Source organism: Helicoverpa armigera, chromosome 23 (assembly GCF_030705265.1).
Source record: "Helicoverpa armigera isolate CAAS_96S chromosome 23, ASM3070526v1, whole genome shotgun sequence".
Taxonomy (NCBI): Eukaryota; Metazoa; Arthropoda; class Insecta; order Lepidoptera; family Noctuidae; genus Helicoverpa; species Helicoverpa armigera.
This window is the reverse complement of record NC_087142.1, coordinates 8,962,859-8,989,673: the sequence shown is the minus strand read 5'-3', so window position 1 is coordinate 8,989,673 and position 26,815 is coordinate 8,962,859. Positions and strand designations below refer to the sequence as shown.

Genomic DNA, 26,815 nt, shown 5'->3' with positions numbered 1-26,815 from the left:
CAATTGTACAAAATTCAAATTTAGAATACACTCTCACGCATGCTCGGCTAACCCTTTTGATGCTAGAAACATACTACAATCATTAAAACCCTTTGAAATACACGTAAAGTCCTTAAAACTAAGATTTCGCATAGGTGCCCGTTTTTTTTGCAAAAGAGTGTATTTCCAAAATAATTGTTAAAATTATTGAAATAGATGCTAACGAGTTACCATACATTAGTAAGGTCCAGCAAGTACTGTCCCAAAAGTAGCTGAACAACATAAGCGTCAAAAGTAGATTAACACACGGCAACATTAAAAATACACTTTGTTAACCTAATTTTGTATTTACTGCTGTTTAGTGACTTTTGATACAATGATGTTCAGCGACATTTGGATTGATGGTGTACAGCGACTTTAGGAATACTAGTGCACAGATACTTTTGAAATACTCGTGTTTAACGACTTTTGTATGTTTCTGGTGTACAGTCTATTTTGTTTCCTAGTTGCGACTATAACTTATGGCATTTTATTGTGAACAGGTGTTTTGTCATGTTGATTCTGTTCATCGACTTTTGGCGCTGACTGTACTTGCTTTAAAAGTCAATATCAGAAGTAGGTATACCTATGTTGCGAGAGAGCTTCGTTTCTTCTCTAATATGAATCCATCCTTAGGTGAATGTAGCTGTAGTATTTGCCCGTGGCAATGCTAAGCCAAGACGTATTTTCCGATTATAAATTGGTTTACTCGCAACATAATTTTTCAGTTGAATACCTGAGAATTAAAATCCTGTCTCTTTAATATGTAAATCTATTTCTGACATGGCCTGATAGGTTAAAAAAACGCGGAAATATTAAACTTTTGCCATGAATAAGGTCATATAGCTAATTATGTCAATAAACTCGTACGTATGGCTGCCAATCGAATTTCAATGACGAAGTGATTAAATACATCGAAAACTATAAATGAATTGCATATCCATCTTATTCAGATTTCTGACGTCAAAACGTCTCACTAATAGAATCTATGTTCTCCATATACATAGCATAAAATTGTTCTTACTGATTGATCTCACAGTAACATTGTATTTTGACGTCGTTGCTTGCATGACAGAAAGTCATCTATTTTTTTTTTCAATTTACAATTCACACAATTTACAGCTTTTCCATTTCTCAAAAATGTTTCACTAATTACTGCTCAATTGGTGGTCTTAAGTGCTTACGTAAATCAGTAAAAACACTTTTTTACATTTAAGTATGACTAATTCCATTCTCTTTTCTTTACAGGTAAATTCGCGTACTTTGGGATGGTTTGAATGCAGCTGAGTAGCAGTTAATTTAGTTTTTAGCATTTTCAATACAGGGTTCCCAAATATGACTTTAAAGAAATTAGACAGAGAGATTGAAAATAAACATGTTTTGAACATGTCATACATTATCTTTAAAAAATATTCGCTCCGTATTTCAAATAAATATGTACCTTTACCTATTATAATAGTGCATTAGAAAATAGTCAGTGTTCAGCAAGAATTTCATAGAGTTTTTGTATGAAATTGGTAAACATGTTGACTCATACTTTTCTGCTCAACAGTGCGTAATAACTGCGTTTATTTGACATTTTGTGAAACTGCTTGTATTTAAGTACCTATTACTAATGAAACTTTTTGTTTGTTATTAAAGAGTTATTAAAGAACTTTTTCTTTTCGTAAATTGTAATCTGAAAATTTATAAAAAGTAAATGCGTTGCAAGAGTCATGGTTTAAAAAAATATACATAATATGTACCTAATTTTGATACAACTTAATATGTTATTTAGTTGTGCATCAATATGTAATTCCTCAGCTCAGTTAAATATAGAAATAGTTAGATAAAAGTTATTTACGAATCCGCTAATACATTTTAAAATTAGCGGTTATTATAATTGAACGAACCGGATCTTGACGTAAAATTGTTAAATAATTAATTTTAAACATTTGGCGATTAAATCACTGCTTTTGCAATCTAATACATAATTTATGCATTTGATTCGAATGACTTAATTGATGCTACTATTAAATTATGTTTGAATTTCAATTATAAATGCGTCAAAATATTGCAACAAAGGTTGAAACCCCGAGAAACAGTAGGTATGTATGTGTAGATAGATACCTACATATATATTAGAAAGATTTAGTTGTCTATGAGGCTATGTATGATGACATTTTTTCATCACTTTAGGAAGTATATAGGTATTTACGTCGACATTGAGTTGCGTATTAAATGTTTGTGGTATTGACGGGGATGACAGTGGCAGCCTGAAAACCACAATACTAATTAATACTGGTTAGCATTTTGCATTTATATTATCCATATTAAATTTATTATTCATTTGTCATAGAGCTGAAGAATTTGTTTATCTCAGGAATACTACCATGAACGCTGCCCTGCTTACGTAACGTACCATATTTGGTATTCCGTATTTCAAAACCTAAGTACCTTTATCTGATATAAAAACCCAGTCAGCACTTAAGTATTTTAGTGACCGGAGCAAAATTTATGTTTCCGTTAACAGTTGTCAGCCTCAGGTGATCATTTTCTTGATCCAAATAGTACGTATAAAATTGATTCGTTAAAATCAAATATTGTCAGAAATTCAAATCATGACAGATTTATATTTTGCCTGCAGCATTTGAATCAAACTTTAACCTCCCCACTCAGAGACATTTAATGGTTACTTAAGCCATTCCTTAGTGAAGGATTTGTATGACATTCCGTCATTAAGGAGTGACTTAAGTAATCATTAACAGTCTTACTTATAAATGTGAATTAAATAATAAGTTATACTTAAGGGGTGTTTAAGAAAAAATCTTTCTTATAAACGTGGCTTACCTAAATCATTTTCTTAGCAATGTCTTAAATGAGCTGTCAAATTAAGTAGCCTCACACCCTTGTTTAACCCGCTAATTATCAAAATGGCTGGATTCTTACCAGCTGATTTTTCATTTCCGGTTTATTGACAGCTCAACTTTTTAATTTTATATTTTACGGATGCCATTGTTGCCATTACACAACGTTTTGATGATAAATATTTTTTTAAGCTAATGATAATAGCTAAAAATAAAATTAGTATGTTTTTATGCCATTATCTGTTCATTACTTAAGACATGCTTAAGCAACGTTTATAGGTCAAAATAATTTAATCACTACTTAAGGCTTTAAGTAGTAATTAGTTAAAACAATGCTTAGAAGATGATTTGTTGATTTTTATAAGTAAGGCTGTAAATGTCTCTGAGTGGGGAGGTAAGAGTATTTGCTCAAATAATTGCAATTGTTTCTTATCTCACCTTACTTAGTTAAAAAAAAAAACAAAAGTCTTTTAAACATTTGCAAAAGGTCACGTGACATGAGACTTGCACATAGTTACTGTGCTACCTAACCTCTAACCCGAGTTTGTGTAATAAGTTATTTATTACTTGAATAGGCTAAGTTACCTAACTTTGTTGCAGTCCGATATAAAATGAAGTCTAGTGTTTATAATCTGAACTATTGGCTACTAAAGTGCCTTCTCACAGGGAGCATTCCTTTCTAACGTAACATCAAGTAACTATTAGATTTATTTATTAGGTAATCTGTGGTAACATTAAGCCGACTGCCTAGAGCATGTGCAGTTTGTCAAAAATCGTTAGAAGTATAAACATTTTGGGAACAATAATAAACAGCAAAACAGTCTTGATGTTACCAGTTTGTGAATTGATGCAGAAGGTTGCTTGTACTACAGTCTAAATTGATAGAGTATGATTCAGCTGTATTGGCTTCCATACCCATTCACAGGCTTAGATCAAACTATCGTCAATCCACGGATTTATTACTTGCCTAACATTTGTCATATTACATATGAAGAAACAGCATTTTTATCTGCTATTTATGCTTAACGCGTAGAAAACAATAATTGCCAATCTCGTATTCAGAAATCTCATAGAAAATACCTTTAAACGGAGAGAGGCATATGACTAATTTTACGACCCATTGTCCCGTGTGAAGTCGCAGGTTTTTACGATGTAAAATCTTTAACTTACATGCGTCTGCGCAGATGATGACCGTACTTTTGTTAACTTATGGCTGTCTTTTGTTCGATGAGCCTTTGTGATCTAGGGATAAATTATGCCTTTTGAAAGGAAAAGCCCATAAGAAGGGTTTGAGATAGGTTTGTGTCGTAACCAAATGTTGCGAAACTTTTAAATGCTATGTACCATTTCATGTATACCTATTTGGTATAAGTATATGTATAAGCCTCATACCCATCCATCATGATAATCAACAAAACCAGCTTGTAAAGGTTTCTGATTTTGTTAATTAGCGTGTCAGAAACCTTGTCTAATTTTGGCATCACTGGTTAGTTCCGTTCGAAATGGGCCGACGAAATAATAAAAATAGCGGGACCCTGCTGGACCCAAATAGCCCAAAACAGAGACAAATGGAAATCTTTAGAGGAGGCCTTCACCTTCGCCTAGGGAGGGGTTCTTGCACATGAATCAGTTTCAGTTTTGATACTTTTTAAGAGTTGTATAAATAATATTATAACTTTATCCTTACTTTGTAAATACCTACTGTAATGCAAGAAATATAAGGCTTTTTTATTTATTTAACCATTTTTTTTGAGATGGGAAATGGGTGCATCGGGAAGGAGTGTCAGAATTTTACTGACCAAAACCCATGTTCTTTCTGGAGCTCTTTGTGTACAAGGGTCGCGGTAACTCTTTCGCACAATCCTGCAGCCCCGACAAGCATTACAGTAACCTGTAGTACAATATATTAAATTGCACGTATCACTAACTACGCTTACAACAAGTATTTAGTGAGTTATTGGCCTTTACACAACGCTGCAAGATCATTAGTCGCCATTACAGTGTGTTCACCCGGTGATCCAATGACCGTAATCGCAGGGTAACTCAACACGATTGTAAACGTAAACTATATTATTTCGACCATAGACTTACTGAGAAATATATTTTCTAGTATGCTTCATATTCGTAAGAAAACTACGCACCCTCTCCAATTCCAAGTCACTAGGAACTCGGTACAAGACTAGTGAAGGTCTAGAGGGTAGAGGGGACAATACCACAAAGCTCTTTAACGAATTCTGGCTTGTTTTTGGTGCTGGGTTAATGATAAAACATACTCCCTATGTCGTAATTTTTTTCCCATAAGTCCACTTACATCTCAAGTGACCGATTTGTGTAATCTAAAACGATGACAAAACTATAATCCCAAACATTGCACCATATTCATAGCCAAATCACAAACATTACCATTACAAAATATATACCAGCGTAATAACAGGTCATCTAAAATCATTTATACCGTAACAATTATAATCATGAGCAACATTATAATACGGTGACCGTTGACATCCGTGGCAATGACTTTCCCATCGAAATGGAAAGTGACCCCACGGTATAAACATGATATTTTAACGGCTTCCAATGTCCAGTGAAAGTCGTGATGTCATTGGAATAATTCCAGTGTGACTACTGAACTTATGTGGTGGAAGATGGAATGGTCCTATGGCCATACTGCCCAGAGTGGTAAGATTGGATTTATCTTTCATAGGACACTGCAGTTTTCAAATATTTCTGTGGACACTGAAATATTATACTAACATATAGACATGTTATAAAGCTGAATCTATACTGATATTATAAAGCTGAAGAGTTTGATTGTTTGTTTGTTTGAACGCGCTAATCTCAGGAACTACTGGTCCGATTTGAAAAATTCTTTCAGTGTTAGATAGCCCATTTGTCGAGGAAGGCTATAGGCTACTTATCCGGGTTCGTGCAGAGGTTTTTACGGGATGCGGGTGAAACCGCTGGCAGAAGCTAGTGTGTCATAAAATTAATTTCGGTCTTAAACACGTCTGAAGGCTATGTGAGTGAATAGGATTAAACAATATTAAATTAAGTTGCTGGAAAATATTTTAGTAATTTATGGGATTTAATTATCGAAATACTAGATAACAATTAAAAGGTCGTAAATCTCATAATGACACATTAATTTAAAATATTTGGCAATCTTATATTGGAGTTTTTAATGTCGACGACGTTAGTATCATTGTAGCGATTGCATCAAAATCAATACAAAAGAATATTGAATCTTCAGGGGTCAAGGGATGGGCCACTTGCTGTCAAAAGCTACTATTTAAAATACCCATTAAATGAAACTTTGTAAGCCAGCCAACAATGTAGCCGAAATACAAATTATTTGACACCATTCGATGGGAGATCAAAGAGCGAGTGTCATTCAACTTTAACGGTAAAAATTGACCTCTGAACCTGCAGTATAGATTACACATTAATCAATATCTATAAAAGATGACATTTACAAATTGTTAGGTATATGAAAGTGTGATTGAAGTCAAAGAGAAAAGATACGAAGAGTAAACGTATAAAGAATCAAGATTGGGATTTAAAGTCTTAAAGGTGTAAGATTGAATAGTAAATCTAGATAGTGTGATTTACCTGCACCCATAAATTATAATACACATTCTTAAGATGTTCTTAGCGACATACAATGATTGAAATCTGAACTGTTAGATCACATAGACTGATAGTAAGATTTAGCCTTCCTGTTTTCATTATTGTTTTTTACGACAGAATAGACTAGCTAGATAAAAATCCCGAAGCTTACCGTTGCCATGTTAGCATCAATATAATTTAGTCGAAGATCTGTAGAGCGACGTGACTTTCCCATTGACTTCGTTATCAACTTCAGAACTCCATAATTTTCTATTTTCACCAATTTAATTTCCGTTCCTATTGACTAAACCAGTGAAATTAAATCACCCATTGTTTCATCGCTCTATCATTTTGTCAGTTACAATTTGTATGATTTCAATAATGGTGGGTGTATCTTTGAATTGTTGGTAGCAACTGTCACAGAATTGATAGCATTATACCACAGTTTAAATATATTCTCTTGTAAACAGTTGTGAAGCTACGTACTAACATTCGTAACAATGTCACTCACAAACGACACTCAGTACTGACAGCACCGAGAGGCGCCGATAAAAGCACGTCGATGCATATATATTTGTGTGAGTGACATTTTTACGAACGATAGTAGGTATTTTTACCTTCACAACTGTACATCTTCATTCTGTGGTCTACAATTGTCTGGTCGCACAATTGATAGCATTATACGCTGATATGAACGCGATAATTCTTATTGCGATCGCCTTTGTGGTTAGTCAGGTTAGGCTATGAAAAGTACAGACAGTTGCTGATTTTGGAATTTTGAATATTTCTGCCATGTCTTCCTTTATTGCACCATTGTAGTTACGCCACTCCAGGGTGAAGATACCAAACGATTTTCTCCAAGTTTGTGTTTTTGGCCATAACAACTTGTAAGTGGTTACAGATAGACTGAAAAACGGAGGTACCTTATTTTAACGCATTTATTGTACGTATACTTAATCACGAACAAATATGATAAAGATTGTTTGTTTGTTCGCTTGAAATAATAATGAGGCCAGTGGAAAGTGAATCAAGAAAGGTTAAAGGTTACTCTTAATCCGGGTAACGGGGTAGTTCCCACGGAAATGATGTCACACCATTGGCGGCATCAAGTCATTATACTTATTAGTCTCAAAGCCTGGAATGTTCTTTAGTTAAAAATTTACTTTATTCCACTTTCATTCTTCTTTCTACAATTTTTCATTGAAGTCTAAAGCCTCAATGGTGTACCCTCTAGCACATATTTCACAGATGTCCGCCAGCACGCTTCGTCAATCGCGTTCACGGTTATTTTCACTTTTCACTCAATATACCTAATTTATAGTTATTTCTGAACACCATGCTTGTTTAACCGGTTTCTATAAAGTAGAAATTTTGTGACAGCTGCGTTACTGGCTATTAAGGGCGTTTGGAAAATCCGTGTGTTTTATGTTTTCTTTTTTTTTTTGTTATTAGCATAAAGCTTAGCCAATTAGCTTACACGTGTGTGTTTTGGAGCAGAGGTGGTTTCTTTATATACTGTTCTAACAAAAGTATCATTAGGTTGCATTTTCAGGCGTTGAGCTATTCAAGGTGAAAGATCAAAAAGACAAACATGCGATGAATTGCAATCTGTAGTCCGAATCCTAAAAATATAAATTCAAATCATCGTAAAATAGCTGTGAATGGTCCGTGCATGGTAAATCGATTCTCTGTCGATCGAGCAACATAGTAATCGATAGTAACTGAATACCGATTACTAAATCGAATGGATGTGTTGACCTCACAGTCGAATTAAGTATCGAAAAATCGGATCCGTCTTGCTGTTTGGAATTCGCACAATACCAATATACGTGAGCTGTTTATTGCAAAATTCTGTCTTCATAGTATAGGTAACTAATGAGTTATGCTATTTAATTAAATATATAAACATAATCTTAATAGATTGAAACACTACATTATTTGTATAAGTCACGCGCTCTTGAGTATTCCCATACAGATTTTACCTCTCACCACTATTTTTGTCTACAAGAGATGGGATAACACTTGGTACATTAAACACTTAATTAAATAAATATTTTAAATACAAAAGCTATAGCATATACCTCTCTCTACAAAACGCCTTTTACCTTAAATATATTTGCAAACGCCACACAAACAAGTGAGCCGCCTTTCTCCCAGACATCCGGCAAGCCACGCACCGTACCACTGGTCAGACATTTTTGACACATACTTACACACACTACTGTTATATAGGTAGTTTACGTGTCCATATGGTCAGCCACGGATCAATGGCTGATGTTTAATTACCTATTTCCTTGCAGTAATAAGGTGCGTGTGAGCAGCTGAGCAGCAACAGTGAAGTTGATAGGTTAATTTGTGTTTGTGTAGATTATTTTCATATAGATAGAGTATGTATGTAGGTAGAAGTACTGTTTATAGGACTCGGTGATAGTGTGTAAGACAAGTCACAAGATATTTATTTAAGTACTTGAGTACCTACTAAAGAATGACTAAACTAATTATATTAATCTTTTAAATATTAACATCATAGATATTCAAAAAAGTGGTAAAACCAAAAAATCCGGACGTAAACGAAAGTGACAACATACCGTATCAAAGTAATAAGTATGCCATATTTGACTCATCTCTGTCAAGTCCGGTCTGTCTCGGGATCCGGATCTAAATCCAGAAAGATGAATCAGAATCATTGTTATTGTTGCATATTATTGCGTGGTTCTTGTTGAGTCAATGACCTGGGATTTTGGGTTTACAAGACGAATATTATGTAATCTTTTACAATCGAATTTAGGTAAATCGAACTTTAATGACGTACTATCGGCTCCCCATGGTTACTCAGGCATCATGGGTAAAGTACTTTCCGTAACCGGGTAAAAAGTAGTCTATCTCTACACAATTCATGAGTGCGTACCAAGTAGGATATTGAAATCGCATCAGTATAGTTTTTGCCTGGAAGCACGATAGACATAACTACAGACAGACAGAACTACATTTAGTGTTTACTAAATAGATTCACGGCTTCATGACTTCTGATTAAAAATAATTATTTAGGTAATCTCACCTTTCCTTTCTAACGTTTCATTTTACATTTTTGCAACATTCAGATTACAACTTCTATAATAATAACCAGCTAAACCCACTTAGATACCGTGATTACTGGCGCGGTTCACTCGACGCAACGTAATTAGACTTATCACATCGCCACACTGCTCAAGTAAGAGTGCTCTGTGGTAACTGTTACAAGAGAAAGATGTCTTTCACGGTAATAAACAGAAAGACAAATTGTGGTAGTGAAAAGATATGGGGATCAAACGCAAATATAACTAGCAATATAATGCAGTAACCTATTATTATTTACAAGTAGGTAGTAATAAGCGATAAAATTAAAGAACCATATTTCTATAAAAACTTTAGCTTTATATGATAGAAGGCCAAAGTTCCTCTTTTCACAATAATTTGCATATATCAAACCTTTTTTTCACCTCTCAAGTTTTCCTCTAAACAGTTGGTGATCATTTCCAATTAATTAACTTTAGCAGCGAAAGTCTATTATATATTCCGTATCATAAAAATATTTCTACGGCTACCAAGATTCATCCAAAAAAACATTCCTGCATATCTCATTTCTACTGCCCACTATACTATAATCCAGCAGCTAATTAAAAGTAGCAAATATTAATTAATAGTCCCATTACGATTAACATATAGATTCTAACATTAATTTTCCATTCAGATAGCGATGACGATTGCAATATATCCGAATAAGTTATTGGGTAAGCCAACCTTGAAAGATGTGCTTCTTGAAAGTATATTCTTAACACTATGTCAACACTGTCTATGAATAACATTGCAATGAAAAAATACTAAGGTGGAATCATAAATAATTATTTAAAATTATCTTCAAGGTTAAAGAGTCAAGAGGTGTGATTGCAACTGCATCTTAACTACAAGAGAAAATCATTATCCTTGACTTAAACAAAACTTTTGTATAAGTATTTTTTTATATTGCTCTGGAAGTCAGGATCTCTAGGTTCCGAATAACATCCACAGCAGGACAAAAGCCTCCCCTAAGCTTAAAGGTTTTGCCCATTCTCACCACGTTGGAAATGCATGCTGGTGAGATAGGTACTTACTCAAGTTATGTAGAAGCTACTTCTGTGTTTATTTAGCCACCTACAAAGAACTTTCTGAGAAATTAAGTAACTACATAACTAGGTAAATTCCTGTTCTTGTTAATAAATCAATAATCAATCTTCTCTGTAGGTTGTAAACAACAACCGCTAATTAATGATTGCAACCAACACAAAGCTCTTGAATAAGCGCGCAGATCAAGTGGGCTAAGTAGATTATGCTCTATTATAATACTAAGAATAGCAGTAAATAAACAGCGCAATCGTGAGCCGAGCCTATAAAGGCCTTTACAAAGTAAATTAAATAGGTTAAACTGTGTAGGTGAACGAATACAGCATGCCAGGCTGCATAAACTTTGTTTAATTACCAGACATTGTACAATATAATTGTAATATTGTAATACGCAGCTGAGAAAATGCCTTCGCATTTTTCAACCAAAAACTTTTATAAAATACTACGACACTACCATTATTAAATATAGAAGTTAAATTAAGGCCAAGCTACATAGTACCTACATGCACATTTGGTTACAACAGTACCTAAACAAAATATTATAAAATTATTAAATTCTTCACCAAGCTTTCTACAAATCTCAAAAGAAAGATGCATAAACAGAGAATGACATCACAAACTCATAATATAACCATCAGTATGCGGTCGCTTCCCGCTGCCCACAAGACACCGTTAGCCACCATTTTAAGAAAGTAAAAGCCACTAACAACGTTATCTCACAAGTTTAAGGAAGTCACCATAAGTTAACTGCTTTAAAATTATTCTCAAAATAGAATAAAAAGACAGACAGACAGACAGTTTCCGTGTCAGACCTTAATTCTCAGAAATTAATTACCTTACTGTTTGGTTTGCACCATGCACTGTATGCAACTATAGATATTCTTTTGTTTTCCAGTAAACGTAAGACCAATCTGCATGTATCAAAATCGTCATTAGTCATTAATTCTATGGGGTTTATGTCGAAATTTTATCTCTATTAGTTGTAGTTAGTAGGCAAAACAACAGATGGTTAGGTTATTGAAATCGGTTTTAAAATATTGGGAAGTGCCTAGTAACCAAGTCATTGATCCCTCAAGGCGCCACGGAAGTGAAGGTTAAGGGTCTTTAAATTGTAATACAATACCTAGGTATAATTTAAGGACAAAAAAAATAAAACAATTCGTAAAAGGAAGTTAAAGCGTTCATGAAAGAACAAAACAAACCATTTAAGTAAGTAATAAATAATTTTTCGAGTTAAAGTTGACGAAGGTTTGGTGTGAATAGGTATGTTGGCTTTAAAAATGGAAATAGCTTGTCTTTGAAAGGCCTATATAACAGACAGTTCATATAGAGATAATGCTTTACTATAAATAAAACATTGTCTATTCTCTCTCTTTGTGTTTTTAAAGTGAAACTTCTTAACAATTAGGATATTATTTTACATGGAAATTAAAGTGACATAAGAAATAGTTACAACCAACAATTCCTGTTTTGGCCATCCACAGTCAGAGTAAAATTCAAGCTAGACGCTAGTACTTCTCAACCTCGCCTACACTATGACTCAAACTATAGGACGAGGAGAAATCTAGGTCATCCAATATCCTGGACTTGCATACCGCCGGAAAAATGTTCCGTCTACAATTACCACTCATTATGTTAAACATTTAGCAATAGGATGCGCGTGCACCGACTATGTTTTAAGTAGCAAGAGATGATTTAATCAGAGATGTATCCTTGCGTGTTTGGGCTTAAATTGTTGTAGTGATTAGAGGAAAATGTAATTAAGTTATTTTGCTAATAAGATAATTATTTTTTAAGATATAATATAACTGTATTTTAACTCGATTTCACTTGTATTTAAATAGTGCAGTAACACAACTTAACTACTCAAGCAGAAGAATTTTCTACATTTTTGAACAAGTAACAAAATTGATTTTGTGCGTGTTTCATGATAGTTACAGTTAGGTTAAATAATAAATACTCATGAATATTACGTATGAAAATGTAACAAACGATTTCAAGTGTTATTCAACTATCCAATCAATCAAGAATACGTTCTTCATGATATTGTGTTTAGGAAGATTAGCAGTTGATTTATATTCACTCGATGACGAACGAATACGCAAACAACTGATTTGCAAAACCAACCTTAGAATGTTGTGCTACAATTTCCTTTATAAATGTATAACATTAGAATCTGAACCAAATTATATACAAACAGCAAAATCTGACACAAATTCGTGTGATAACTGCATTTATTGACTTTAATTCTGGCTCGAATTCTGATTGGACTAATCATTAACATGGGTACAGTCACATTTTATAACGGCATCTGAGCTTGTTTCCTTAATTTTCTGTTATTGGTTTATATCCTACAGATTTATTTGCACATGGCTAGGTAAGGGTCAGTTTTTCAATCACCAGATAACTTTTATCTGAAGAATATGTTTTGCATTTTGACAGCTTTTGTATAGAAACATTTCAAACCGCCATATTTATTCCTTAGGTAAAAGTTAACTGATTATCGAAAAATGGGCCCTTACCCGAAAAAAACCATCGGCTAAAAATCAATCTCCGTCAAATATTATATAGGTAGAGTTTTTTGAAATTAGAATTCAGTTCAAGCGAGCAGAAAACGATGAAGCTAATTTAAAAAATAATATACCGTCCGCTGTATCTTCCAATGTAAACGCACCCTCAAGGAAACTGCATATTAAAGCAGACTTCTTAAAAAGAATGGAAACTAACGACCTTGTAGCCTAAATATGTAATTACATCAAGCTATGATTAACTGGGCAATTTTATGCCTACTTTATTACGTTGCTATCATAATATTATTTTTGCTTGAGTGATTGTAAAAATATTTTTATTTTTACCACATCAATTACGTTATGACCCTCGAGATTGGAAATTAATTATGCAAAGATTTTTAAGTCATATTATTATGATACTAATTGAAGCTACCTCATGATTATAAATATTTATTAAGCTAAGATTTTTTTGATGACCTTTTTAATTGATGATGCGGGTGAAATCGCGGGCAGAAGCTAGTGTATCCATAAAAATAGTCTGTTTTTCTCCGCTTTCCAATGATATGAGACTTGTTCAGGATAAAAACTAAAGAGTATTTTGTTTGTATTTTCAGAAATAGTGCAGCCAACATGTGTTCTGGAATCGGATTTCGGTTTCAAGATCAACTGCGCCTTCAAGAAATCTGGCCTGTTCAGGGTGCGGAATCTTGGAGGCATCAAAGCACATGCTAGTTTAGGTGAGTTCCGTATAACAAAACTTCGAAAGAAGTGGATGTTAGTATGACGACTGACAAAACTAAAAGGAATGGAAGCGATAAACATAATTTGCCGACCCCAAAAAACTTGGTATCAGGACAGGAAAAAGCAGGAGACGTGTAAACCTTCATTTTATTGCCATCAAAGACCTGAATCTGAGCTGGGGTAGAATAATATTTCGAAGTTTTATAAGAAAACAATTTTGAAACTCGAAAAGAAAAGTAACACAAAATCACATGCAGACAATCCTACACTCTGATGACACTAATCTATTGACCCATATATTTAAAATACTCGTACCTCGTAATGATATGAACATATAAATTACATATCTTCAATAACTATTCAAATTCATATATCGTTAGCGATGGACTCACGAGTGGAAATACTCGACACTTGACGAGGTATGAATGGAAATCACGTTTGTACACAAATGCGTGTTTCTCTAATTAGAGAAATACTGATGAATGGTATAACTAGTTAGGGTTTCTAGCTGTAAAGCTATTTTGCATCGAGTGTCACGATGTTGGTCTCGTTAGCTGAGTGGAAGCAAAACCTAGCGTTAAAGGGGGTTTTTGAAGACGATTGAACCCAGGCAATCAAAATTTTATTTTGAGTATCTACTTACTATTTTCTATTGAGACTATGTGATAAAAATCAATCAGGAAAAGATTGAGAAAGAATTGAAGATTGAAAAAGAATGAAGTTTGAATAAGTGTTTTTAGAAATTGATAGAAGGTAAATTACAAAAAAAATGATTTGATAAACAGACAGCATGTTAAGAACTATGCAAGATTTTTTAAGACATAATAAGTTTTACTGTTGTCCGTTAAATAAAATTATTTGACTTATGATCACGTTTCAGATTACAACAAAAGCTCAATTTAGTTACATCTGTAATTTCCTAGACAGCATACATTGCCAAATGGCTAGACAGTGAAGGCTAGTTACAATAGTTTAATCACCAGTACTCATGGTCACATCATCTTTGCAGTGAAAGTCGGGGGCAATTAGTGGTTTCTGGCTTCTGTAAAAACTTTAGTTAGCTGAAATTAAACCGGAGATGTACATGAAGCTACTTTAGTTGTTGAAACGTGGAGAATACAACGGAGGTTACCATTGGTCTCAAAAGGCATGTAAATATGGTCCCACCAAAGTAAATGTTAATGAGATCCTGAAATCACACATGACTAGCTAAACCATTTCTGAATGGAAACTACTCCATCAGATTATTCAGCAAAAGAATATTTTTCATGTTTTATTTTCCAACTATAGTCAAACTGTCCAATATATCAAATTCCAGGTTTCAGCCTTGGTGATGAGCTGGGTTTCGAGCAGTCTCTAACAAACTTGGACCCCAGCAGAAGAAGGTCTGTCAGCGTGAAGAATGGCCCCCCTGCCAACGTGCTCGCTGACCCATCCAGAACTAATGTTAAACAGGAGGTAAGGTCATTTTGATAATATGATATTGTGTCTTCAATCGTCTTTCGATTAGTAAATGAGTCGTGGTCTACACAAAAAAGGTTGTCAATTAAAAAAAGGTCAAAAGCCTATTATCACCTCTCAAGGAATGGTTGGGTCACAGGTTGGGTTACCCAAGACTCTTTTCATTTGGCCTTTTGGTTTCATGTCTTTACATAATTATCGTGGGAAAAAATGTGTCATCATAACTCTCAATCAATCTTGATAGAATTTCATACAAGATGCTGTTAAATTTTAACTCATAACTATATTCTCAGATAAAATCTGCAAACCATTTTGTAACTTCAATTGATACTGCAATAAAAAATCGATTCTGATTTTGCAATGAACTTTTATGCGACTGTTAAAAAGTATTATTTGCATTGTACGGAATGATTTGGACGCATCGTTAAGAATTGTAATCTTTTGAAAATAGACATAGTTTAATTGTATTAAACAAACGTAACTACCTTGACTTATATATAGAATTCTATTATACGGCAACGCTAAAACCAAGACTAGTAATTTTTATGACAATTACACCAAAAATAACTATCATTATTTAAACCGAAATATGTATTGCAGATTTCAGCAGTACCAGCATCATGTTTAAAATAAGAAGTAATCTCTTTGCATTTGGTACAAAATGTGCATCAAGGATTTTACTATTGAATAAGACAATTAGGTTGCATTTTGTGCTAATGATAGGTCTAGCCAAATGACCTTTAGCTTCAGCAATAATCACATTTTTATTCTTGTCTTTTACTATTTTTAGACACCTTGACCAATTGACCAATTTAGTATGTTATGCATCGATATGTCAGTTTGTATGCAACGTAAATGTGTAATTCACGAAATGGTATTCTTTTAATTTACGTACTTCTTCATACACAACTGGAATTCTGATCACTAATAAAGATATCCTTACTGGAATTAAACAAAAATATAAATTATTTGCAGCTATTTTAATTTTTAACTTAGCCTTGTCGCATAGTTAATTTCCCTTCGTTATTTAATTTGAATATTTCTTATTTCAGAAGCGCGGTAAACAGAACAGGATCATGCGTCCAATGGCGCCCACTAACAGGCCCAACCAATCAGCCATGGACAAGCTGACCAGTCTGCACCGAAGAGTTTCTACCACCATGCAGCCCATCATAGTCCAGGCTCCAGTAGAACCGACTGTCGCCAAGCCAGCACCCACCATCATCAAGCCAGTACCTACCATCACCATGGCCAAACCCATGCCCATGGGAATACCAGCCTTCAAACCTCTACCGCCAAAAGAAGACACCCTCACCGTTCTACCTATAACACCAACAAGAAAAGTCTACACACCTCTGCAAGTCCCACAATCCAAGGGCCCAGGACTCGCATACCAAAGTGAGCTATACCCATCACACAACCAAATATCAAAAATGGTATCACAAATGACTGCAGACCAGTTCTCACCAATCAAATTCACACAAGCCCCCGTCATTGTAGAACCTCCAAAAGTTTACACCATGACTACTGTCAATCCTTTCGTACCCATGCCACCTTCTCAAGCTATATCACTCATACCCGCTCCAATATTCAAAGAACACAGACCTTACTCACCTAATTCTATCATCCAAAAGAATCCTCTTTCTAACTTTGTAGATCCCGTTCCCCATCAAGTGCACGATATCGCGAACAACGTCGTGTATAACACGAAGAAGGTTGACGACTACAATTCTATAACTGGTTATGGAGACGACACAGTGTTGAAGTTTAATAAGGAGGAGATAAATTCGAAGATTGCGGAGATTGCTAAAGCTGGGAATATTTCTATGGAGGCTGTTGAGGCGGCGATAGCGTTGAGACAGCAGCAGTTGCTGAGCAAGTACGCGAACATCCCGGTACCAGCGCCTACTACGACGTCGTCGACGACCACCACGACGACGGAACAGCCCTTCGTGTTCCAACAAGAGCCTGAACCTGAAATATTGACTGCGGCGATACCACAGAAGCCGCCGAAAAGGTTTGTATCCGTGTCGATAGTAAAATATTTGAGTTGTAAATTAAATAATGACCATTTTGAAAATAGTTTTTAGATGATGTCAGTAACGAAAGCAACAGGCTTTGAGCCAAACCCATTTTAATTATGATGAACGTTACCTATTTCCAGCATGTTAGTATGAAATGTTGTACTGTTAATCTATAACCTTTGTTGTATTTAGTTTCAATGGAGGGTCTACGAATCGAGTAAGGTATACTTAGATTTCAAACTGGTAAAATAGGGTACATGTAATAATGCTTGCAAGCACTAGGTATAGCTTATCTTTTACCAAAACCACAAATGGTACGCTGCAAAGGGATATTTATAGTATTTTATCATTTTTATCCATAAGAAAAATTGATTGGAGCAACTTTCTATAATATATTATGTATGTGTGTGTTTAATTTATATTTATGTTTTTTTACTGTATTATGCTTATCATATAAATCTGCATATATGGAATATTTGTGCTGCATGCTCATGGGACACAAAAGGTGTTAATTCTTAATTATTATAATTATAAAATCTGAGCAATATTTTATCATCCTTTGCAAATATTTGGGACGATGACACAAATGCTTGCCTCAAAACAACCAACAGTCCTAAAATAATTCAAATAAATACGAACAAATTCCCAGATTCCCAATATCGGGCAAAGTAATGAACGCTCCCCGCGAGTACTACCCGGTGGGCTACGAGAAGAACTTCGACGATCACTTCCAGTCCAAGGTGGATCTGCCGGAGACCAGCTTCCACTGCGGCGACCAGAAGTACTTCCCGGGGTTGTATGGCGATGAGAGTCTTGGGTGTATGGTGAGTAAAGAGTAACAAATGAAAACAAGATAGTATAATCATTTCCTTCTCGTCTCAATCCATCCTAAGGTTGTCTGGAAGAGATCGTTCTTAGCAATAAGTTCGCCCATTATGTCTTCCACCTTAACTAGATCTAAGATCAAAAATATAAAATTGGTGTACCTAATAAAGTATCTATGTATCTATCTAGATCAGTAAAGTAATAAATAAATGGTCAAAGCTCGTCCAAAAGAATACGAGAAACTTGGTATTGGAAAATATGAATCATCCTAAAGGAATACATTTAATTCATAGTCGTAACTTAAAGGGAAGAGCCCTGAATAAAAGTTTCTAGTTCATGAACTTATTTAATCTAAGCCGGGGTCTACCTACGTCTCAGGGAGTCTAGACTATCTGTGTGTAAATTTTATTTAAATTGGTTATTTTTTGACGTGAAAGCCAGATAGATAGTTGTTTTCACTTTTAACTTCATCCCTAAAAATATCTAAGTTCATGAACTTATTTAATCTAAGCCGGGGTCTACCTACGTCTCAGGGAGTCTAGACTATCTGTGTGTAAATTTTATTTAAATTGGTTCAGGCATTTTGACGTGAAAGCCGAACAGATAGATAATTGTTTCCTCTTTTAACTACATCCCTCAAAATATCAAATATTTTAATTCCAGGTGTTCCACGTCTGTGCCCTAACAGACGATGGTCTCGTCATGAAATCCTTCCTCTGTCCTGAGTCCACACTCTTCGACCAGACCATCCTGAAGTGCAACTGGTGGTTCTACGTAGACTGCAAGAATACTAAGAAACTCTACGACACGAATATACCCGTGTCTAAGAGCTACCAGCTCATGAAGGCACTTACTTTCTTCTCGTCTTATAAGAAGGAGATGCAGGAGGATGGTAAGCATAAGTTCTATTTTATTATAGCCTAAGTTAAATAAGGTTGAATGAAACTAAGTTACCCTAAAAGACTGTCTGAGACGACAATTACAAGCTTTATCATTTTTGGAATAGGATGGTCCCTAATTATCAATTCTCATGATATGTGGAAATCACTGCCTGATTCTCTATTTGCCATAAGATTTTATACTCAAATCTTGTTTTTTTATTTCTAGGTCAAAAAACAAGTCCCGAAGACGTGGACGGTATTAAAGAAGCTATGTCTATTCTTCAAAGTCCTGATGCTCCGCTTCCAAGCGCATCAGCTCAGCCTAACGGTGCAGATGTAGCTGCTCTTGTCAATTCTGCTGCTGTTTCCAATAGTGGCAACACACAGAATACTGCAAGCTCATCAAACTATGTTCAATTTGTAACTCCAACTCCCCTCATTGATGAAAGAAATCGTAAAACAACCACAGAAGCGACCCCCGTATATAGGGGTACAAGAACTTTTGGTGCTGCAAAAACTGCAAGGAGAAACTCAACCTCAGCTGAAAATACTTCAGACTTCAAACTGATTACTGTTAACGCTGGTATTAATATCGCCAATGGAAATGTAACAGAAAATGATTCTAGGGAAAAGAAGCATAGAAGACGTATGACATTAAAAAATAATAACCCTGTAGTACACACTACTACAACTTCTACTACCACTACTACTACGTCAACTACGACAACACAAAAACCTGCCGTAACCACACCAAGCGTAGAAATAATAAAACAAGATATACAACCAATAGAAAATATTGAAAGACAGGAAAAACTAACAGACCAAATTGAAGATGTAAACCCTAACGAGTCTCACACAGCTCCAATCAGAAGGTTTTATAGATCAAGTGCAGAGAAATATGAAGATAAAGAAATGGCTATTGTGAATAATGAGAAAGTACAGATTGTAAGGCCGACATCACATTCAAGATTAGTGGGAGCTTTCCCTTCGCCCAGTGCGGCGATAGCTAAACTTGACGAAGCAGTTTTAGGTAAACTAAGAACGAAGAAACACGCAATTACAATAGTAACGCCTGAAAAACATAGTCCAAAAACGTAGTCGGAAATTAGTCAATTTGTTAAGTGTCATAAGTAAGTTATTTATTTCGCCAATACGTGTGGACATGTGTTTGCTCAATTTTTGTACTTTTATAATAGTCTAGTTGAATGGAGTCAAGTGATATTACGGTGTATGTTAGTTATTTAGTAAATTTTCCTAATTTCTACGAGTGTTTCATTTTAACTATCACTCTTATTTACACTATTTGATTCAATTCCCGAAAAATTATACTCCGGATCTAACAGATATGAAATGAGTAAGGAATAAAACAAATATCTGGGTAAAAATATATCATTAACAAATTACTTTATTACAAAAAACAAATCACATTTAACAAAATCATTTTTGAGGACCTATTTTTTAGATTTTACAAGACAAGATAGTAATTTTTCACAAATTAAGGGGCCGAAGACAATGATACCAGCTGCCGCAAGGGCGGTTGCACAACTCATACAAATCATTGTAAATGGTGGAAATAACCAGTTTAAACCTGCGCAGTAAGGTTCTGCAACCCAATTGATTTTAACACCTAATCTACCCAAATTATTAGACTGAGACACGAAACAATAACTGTAGTATTCCCGTCCTGAGCACTAGTCAACTTAGAACTTGCCGTTTACCATAAAATTCTGGATCAACCAAGGTTACCTATGCGTCCAATTTCTACTAAAATTGAGATCTCTTGAAAATTAGAATTCAGAATTTTGGTATTCTTGGTCAAAACCAGCTTCTTGAATCTCCAAGTATCGTTTAGAATTGTAAGACAAGTGATCAGAACGGCATACCACAGTCAGGACACACGGGTACGGCAGGACAGTTGCATTTATTGCGGAATATTGTTCGCGACCATAAAGGTATGCACGAGATCAGTGCACACGCTCCGACAACAGTCAGCAACGATATGCAAATCATGCATCCGTATCTTCAGGTCTCCTCTGAAACAAGAAAAAAACCATGAAATAGATAAACGAAATAAAATATATCAGTATCTTAAAGAAGAACAGTTTTCAAATAGGCAAACGATACTTGCTTTACACAATTTTAAATGAATAGGTACAGACGATTTTTAAAACATCACAGTATTTAAGTTCTCGTCACGTTGTTTTTTGGTTTTCAATGTATTGGTCATATTTTAAAAGGGGGCTTCTAATCTAGTTTACGAATGTTTAAGTTTGAGAAAATCTAGAAATTCATTCGCCTACCTAAGATAAAAGATAAAGCTAAGATATTCTATTGAACAACAACAACAAGCAAAATGTGTAAAGAGAAGTTTTATATTAAAACGGGAGAACCGAGTTCAATTTAGGCCCGCTAAAGCAATGATATAGGAGCTAACCGAAAAGAAACAACAATATAAAGTGACATCAATTTATTACATTACAAAGGTACGGGCACACACAATTTATAATGGTAATCATCGTTTACTTTTGACGAAACATTTTAGAAGCTTGTCACAGAGCAGAGGACCGCATGCTATACAAGTCGCTGCCACCAGGGCTGTTGCACAACTCATACAAATCATTATAAATGTTTTAATGACACACTCGAGAACAATATTATTCCATCCAAAGTATCTACCTAAGAAATAGACAACTTAACTTCTCTTGGTTTTTTTACCACCTGATTTTGAATCACACGCGCAGGTTTTCAACCAATAATGCTGGGTGCAATAGCCCAAAATTCTCAGGACTATAGCAGCGGCAATCAGGATCCGTATTGATATGCAAATCATTGGCTCTGAAACAAAAGAGATTTATATAAGGAGAGACAGAATACAAAGAGAACATAATGAAAAATAATTTAATAAGCTTGACGAACTTAACGTAAGCGTCATGCGGGACGATGCTTCAGACATATTCAACACAAAGTAAATTGATAAAAATGTTGAAACAGATAAAAAGGTATTTGGAGCACAAAAACGGAACATAACAAAATCTAAAATAAAACAGACGAAATTATTTCATTATTGAATATAATTCAAGGTGAGCATACACAGTCATCATGTTCATGTACAAGTGAATCCTTTCTGGGGGCTCGTTGTCAGGATTTTTTCCTTTTACTAGTTAAACAACACAAAACTCTTTCACATATTAAAGGTCCAAGCACAATCAGCCCAATCAAAGTGATGAACGCTCCACAACTGACACAAACCATCTTGGGGACTTAACGTTATCCAAGAATATAATCTTTCGTAATAAAAGGCTTAGTTAACGGCAGCTCGAGGTTTGCTTTTCATACCACACTCTTTGCACTTTTTGCGAGGCCACAATAATCTCGCTATATAATTGACAGCCAGCTTGGCGCCGAGAAAGAGCGCCGCGCCGCTAACCACAGCAGACACTGGGCCGTAAACCATACAATCTGAAACAAAAATCGAAGTAATTTTGGAAAACGATAGGATATTACAAAAAGTAGTAAATGGTGCTTATCTTGGATCTTGTTGGTACTTTTCTTCTACAGTCTGAATACACTTCACAAGTCAACGAAATGCACTGACATTTTCAGAGGATTAAGCAGTTGTCATGTCACAAAGCTATATCCAAATCCCGGTTTTAAAAAATGTGTTATAAGAAAAGTTCAGCAATTTCTTGGCAAAGTTTTGCTCTTGTAACTTGTAACAAAGAAAATATTTTACTTACTTACATGCAAAAGCCAGTTATTCTTTGACAATTTTGCTATCATGGGATAAACTAGACGCCGAAAGATAATCCCGATATCAAGATTATCCTAGCGACATTCCACAATAATTTAACACGCATATTGTTTTTACGAGTATTTTATTCACATGAAAATTTTCGCTCGATTTATGACACAAATGGAAACATCACACCATTTTCTAAATTTAAAATTTCTTCATAAAACTCTGTCAATGTCATAGCGTCATGAGTTTGAGAAGGTTGGTTAAGAATTTGTTAACATAAAGAAGGACTAACTGTCCCCCGTGGTTCCACTCGCGTCCTTACGGAACTTCTTTCCGCATTCGGATAAAAAGTAGCCTATGGACCTGTCTCAGGCTCTAGGCATTTAAATCGGTTTAATAATTTTGTTCTGGAAGCTTAACCGACAGACGAAGTCTCTTTTGCATTTATAATATTAAGTAATCTTCTTGGCGAGTCGATGGCAACTTATATTTTGGAGGCCCAATATTTCGCTACGCATACGGCATTTTCAGTAGCGTTATATAGGTCATCCACTATGCAGCTGTCGGGGCATAGTGGGCAGCATAGATATTAAGTAATGATAAGGATTAAAACCTCCTTTTCCAAGTATTTAGGGTGTTTATCGTAATTATCACATACTGCGATTTTTGGGGTATATGCTGATAGAGAACAAGAAGATTGGGCCCGATTAAAAAAAAGCTGTCGCAATCGGAGGTACAGTTATTGAGATTAGCTGGTTATCGCAGTCTGAACCGAGTTCTGGGAGATCTTTTCGTACCTGCATAAAATACTAATCCCATCCAGGAATAATCTAGATTTCCAACAATTACTATATTGCCTACACCTATATTTTGAATCAGTTCAGTCAAATTTGCTCCCTTATATAATTTATTTTATTCCATCTTTTATGTTTCCAACTGCTAAAAGCCAAAATGACGAAGTCTTTACAAGGCTAAAGGAAAAAAGTTATGGCAAGAAGTTATGAACAAGCCCCTTTTGATAAGCATTAGCAAAATATAGCTCGAACTCAACTTCATCTACACAAATACTATCAAGCAAGCTCAGGCTCCACAAAACGGAACGGAGAGAAGTTTATAATCGCCCAATTAAATTGTAGTCCTGGACACGATCTCCCGAGAAGAGTTTGGCAGTCCTTAAACAGACTCCGAAGGTGGGGTTTAACGGGCGGGATGGACCTTGGGAGCGTCATCACCATGTCCACTGTGCCCTGAAACTTGCTCGCGGCAGGACCTCATGAGTGCATTCGGCCGTGCTCTCGCTGTGGCGGCATATTGGGCTGACAAAGTGTAGTCTAAGTATCTAAGTAGTATAAGACATGTCATCGACACGAAAGAAGAAGAAGAATTGTAGTTATTCACTCCCGATAACAATCGGTGACCGATTTGTATTTGACCTTATAAAGGTCGCCGGAAGACGCTGGATGCAGGTCACCTCCAACATGTATCTGTGGAGATCAAGGGAGGAGGCCTATGTTCAGCAGTGGACGTCCTATAGCTGAGATGATGATGATGATGATGATTTGTTGTAGGTAATAAACATTGGTAGGAATAGTGCAACACACAGTCGCACAACTCCTACAAAAAGTCGGTCAGAAAATCTTAGATTGACTTACAATAAATCGTCTTACTAAAACTATTTTCGCAAATTTTGTTTAGTACTAATAGTTATGTGGCCTGTAAACAAAGATCTCTGAACTTATATCTCAGGTTCTAAATATTTATCTTAAAAACAAGAAAAAAACTCGTGTCTAAAATTATGTGTGTGGTAAATACTTCAGGCGATTATTGTCTATCCTATCTAAGTCTTCAAATCTCCAGCAAATAAACTAAAGACAACAATAGATGATGATACAGATATTTAATACAACTTAAAGTAAACAATATACAAAACAATTTCTCAGCTGTTGTGAGATCGTTTAGGACAGCAGGGGCTCTTGCATGGTTGCGGCATGTCAGCGTTCCTGTTAGGGCACTTCGGCCAGAGCGCGTCCAGCAATATGGGACCACATGTGATACAGCCAACCGCAATGAGCGCCGTCACGCAACTCATGCAAATTAACATAATTTCTTATTTCCGGAGACACTTAACGAACTTGTGCATCTCAAACTGTCTGTAGCAGACTGGAACGCACGCAAGGATCGTGGCAGAAGCGATCAGGGCGTACAAAGAGAGGCAAATCATTTTTCACAAGTCCTGGCTCCTGCAGCCAGCTTAGTTTTTTACGTTTACGGATTTTGAGGCCAGCAGTGCTGTGGCGGAAGCTCCTAGGAGTTGTAGGAGCCAAGTGTGTGGTTGTCTAGATGATGAAGTCCGTGGAGGGAGCTATGATACGAGGTCCTCCACGCAATTCTGAAAAATAATATAAAGTAATCAGTCATTTATCTGCAAGAGCGGGATTATGTTACATCACAATCTGATCTGAAATAGTTAAGTTATCTAATGTAAGATAGAACAAGTATTGTGAACAGGTAGCAAGTTGTTTTTAAAGTTAGAGTTCAAACAGAATGAGGGCCAACTAGTTAAAGTTAATCTTAATATCCTAACACGATAGTTACTATCTGTGGCACCAGAAGGTAATGATAAAAATAAAATGAGCGGCAAAGATTCCAACTGCTACATAAATAATAATTCAGATGGGTTGGATCAGGATGATGCTAAGTGATAAGTCTTCAAAACATTTGAAGTTGACAAGGATGAGAAAGTCAAAACCATACTGACCCTTGAAACACAAAATCCCAAGAAGCAGGTGAGCGATGTGCGCTTAACAAACGAATCAGAGGCGAAAAATTCAAGCCTCAGTCACGTGGCTATCCAAACTAATGGTTAAAATATAAGCACACATAATTTCATTGGGGTTCTATAAAACACAAATTTTCACACAAAATTTAAGCCATGACAAGTTGTTGATTGACGGAGAGTAAGGACGTCATTATTTGAATTTTCTGTTCTGTGATCAGTGTGAATTTGCTGCCAGTAAAATATGTATGCAACCTCATGTTATCAGGAATAACTACAAACTGCTTTCATCTATTGTGACTGAAACTAAACGAGTTGCATTTGTGTTATTTAAGGAAACTTATTGTTTGTACTCCTACTTGTCTTGTATGTAGGTAAACTATTATCAGCAACACGTGTCAATCAACTGCTGATCATCATGCTCTTTCAAGGCACCTCATTGATTATATTAGACCGTGAACATATTTGTTTTTGTCTCTCTATCATTGCCTAATATGTTTCTTATTAAATTTATTTTATCTCTTTTATCTATTTAACTTGACAGACCTGAAAGTATACCCAAGATTGTTCTAGCGGTGGTTACTACAACTTACTGAGCAATGATCCTCTTTTCCCTTTACCTCCCACAACCTCCGTCTTGACAATTATTAACAATGGTTTAAAAAATGATGATTGGCTAAAACATCATGGTATACTTTCTAGTATATTATACTTTCTATGTTATATTTGATTATTTGATGGGATACCATCATCAGTCGAAGTTTAAGTTTATCTGTGAGATACTTACGTTTTATTCTCTATACCCTAACTCTCACAGTTCAAACCAACATGACCAGAGAGAAGTTAGGGGCAGGACGCGGATTTAGTAAGTGCTCTCCGAGCCACGAGGGTATCAATTCCTCCTGATTCAAGGCTGCTTTGGGGAAATGTATTCAAACTCAAAAGATATTCCGGGCCGACCCGGGACAAGATCTCATGTACAAAAGTTACACGTTATCTTACATAATACTCATGTATCTAAGACATTTTTGAACCTTATATTGTTTTCTTTGTTCGATTTCGCAGTTCATTTTTAGCTTTTGAATCATTCTCTGTATAGGTTGTCTATTCACTGATGCTTGTAGATTTCACATAGACAAGATCGCACTTAAAAATCAATTAAGTTCAAGTAAAAGGTTTCATTATCAATTAAGAAGAAATGGTGACCAAAAAGTTGTGATGAAAATATCTTTGATAGAAATTAAAATT

General features: G+C 35.3%; 1 protein-coding gene across 2 annotated transcripts in view; it reads left to right on the top strand.

The window, feature by feature from the left end:
* Positions 1 to 20,314, top strand: part of Mtg (mind the gap) — a 69,557-nt gene extending 49,243 nt beyond the window's left edge. Inside the window, exons 2-8 of one of the 2 annotated variants that reach the window (XM_021331580.3) lie at positions 13,735 to 13,857; positions 15,180 to 15,319; positions 16,375 to 16,720; positions 16,979 to 17,339; positions 17,996 to 18,170; positions 18,835 to 19,063; positions 19,279 to 20,314. In XM_021331580.3, the coding sequence (XP_021187255.3) occupies positions 13,735 to 13,857; positions 15,180 to 15,319; positions 16,375 to 16,720; positions 16,979 to 17,339; positions 17,996 to 18,170; positions 18,835 to 19,063; positions 19,279 to 20,150 (2,246 nt within the window). In that variant the 3' untranslated portion in view covers positions 20,151 to 20,314. Of the gene's footprint in view, positions 1 to 13,734; positions 13,858 to 15,179; positions 15,320 to 16,374; positions 17,340 to 17,995; positions 18,171 to 18,834; positions 19,064 to 19,278 lie in introns of both variants that reach the window. The other variant, XM_021331579.3, reaches the window with a different exon arrangement.
* Positions 20,315 to 26,815: the final 6,501 nt, after the last annotated feature.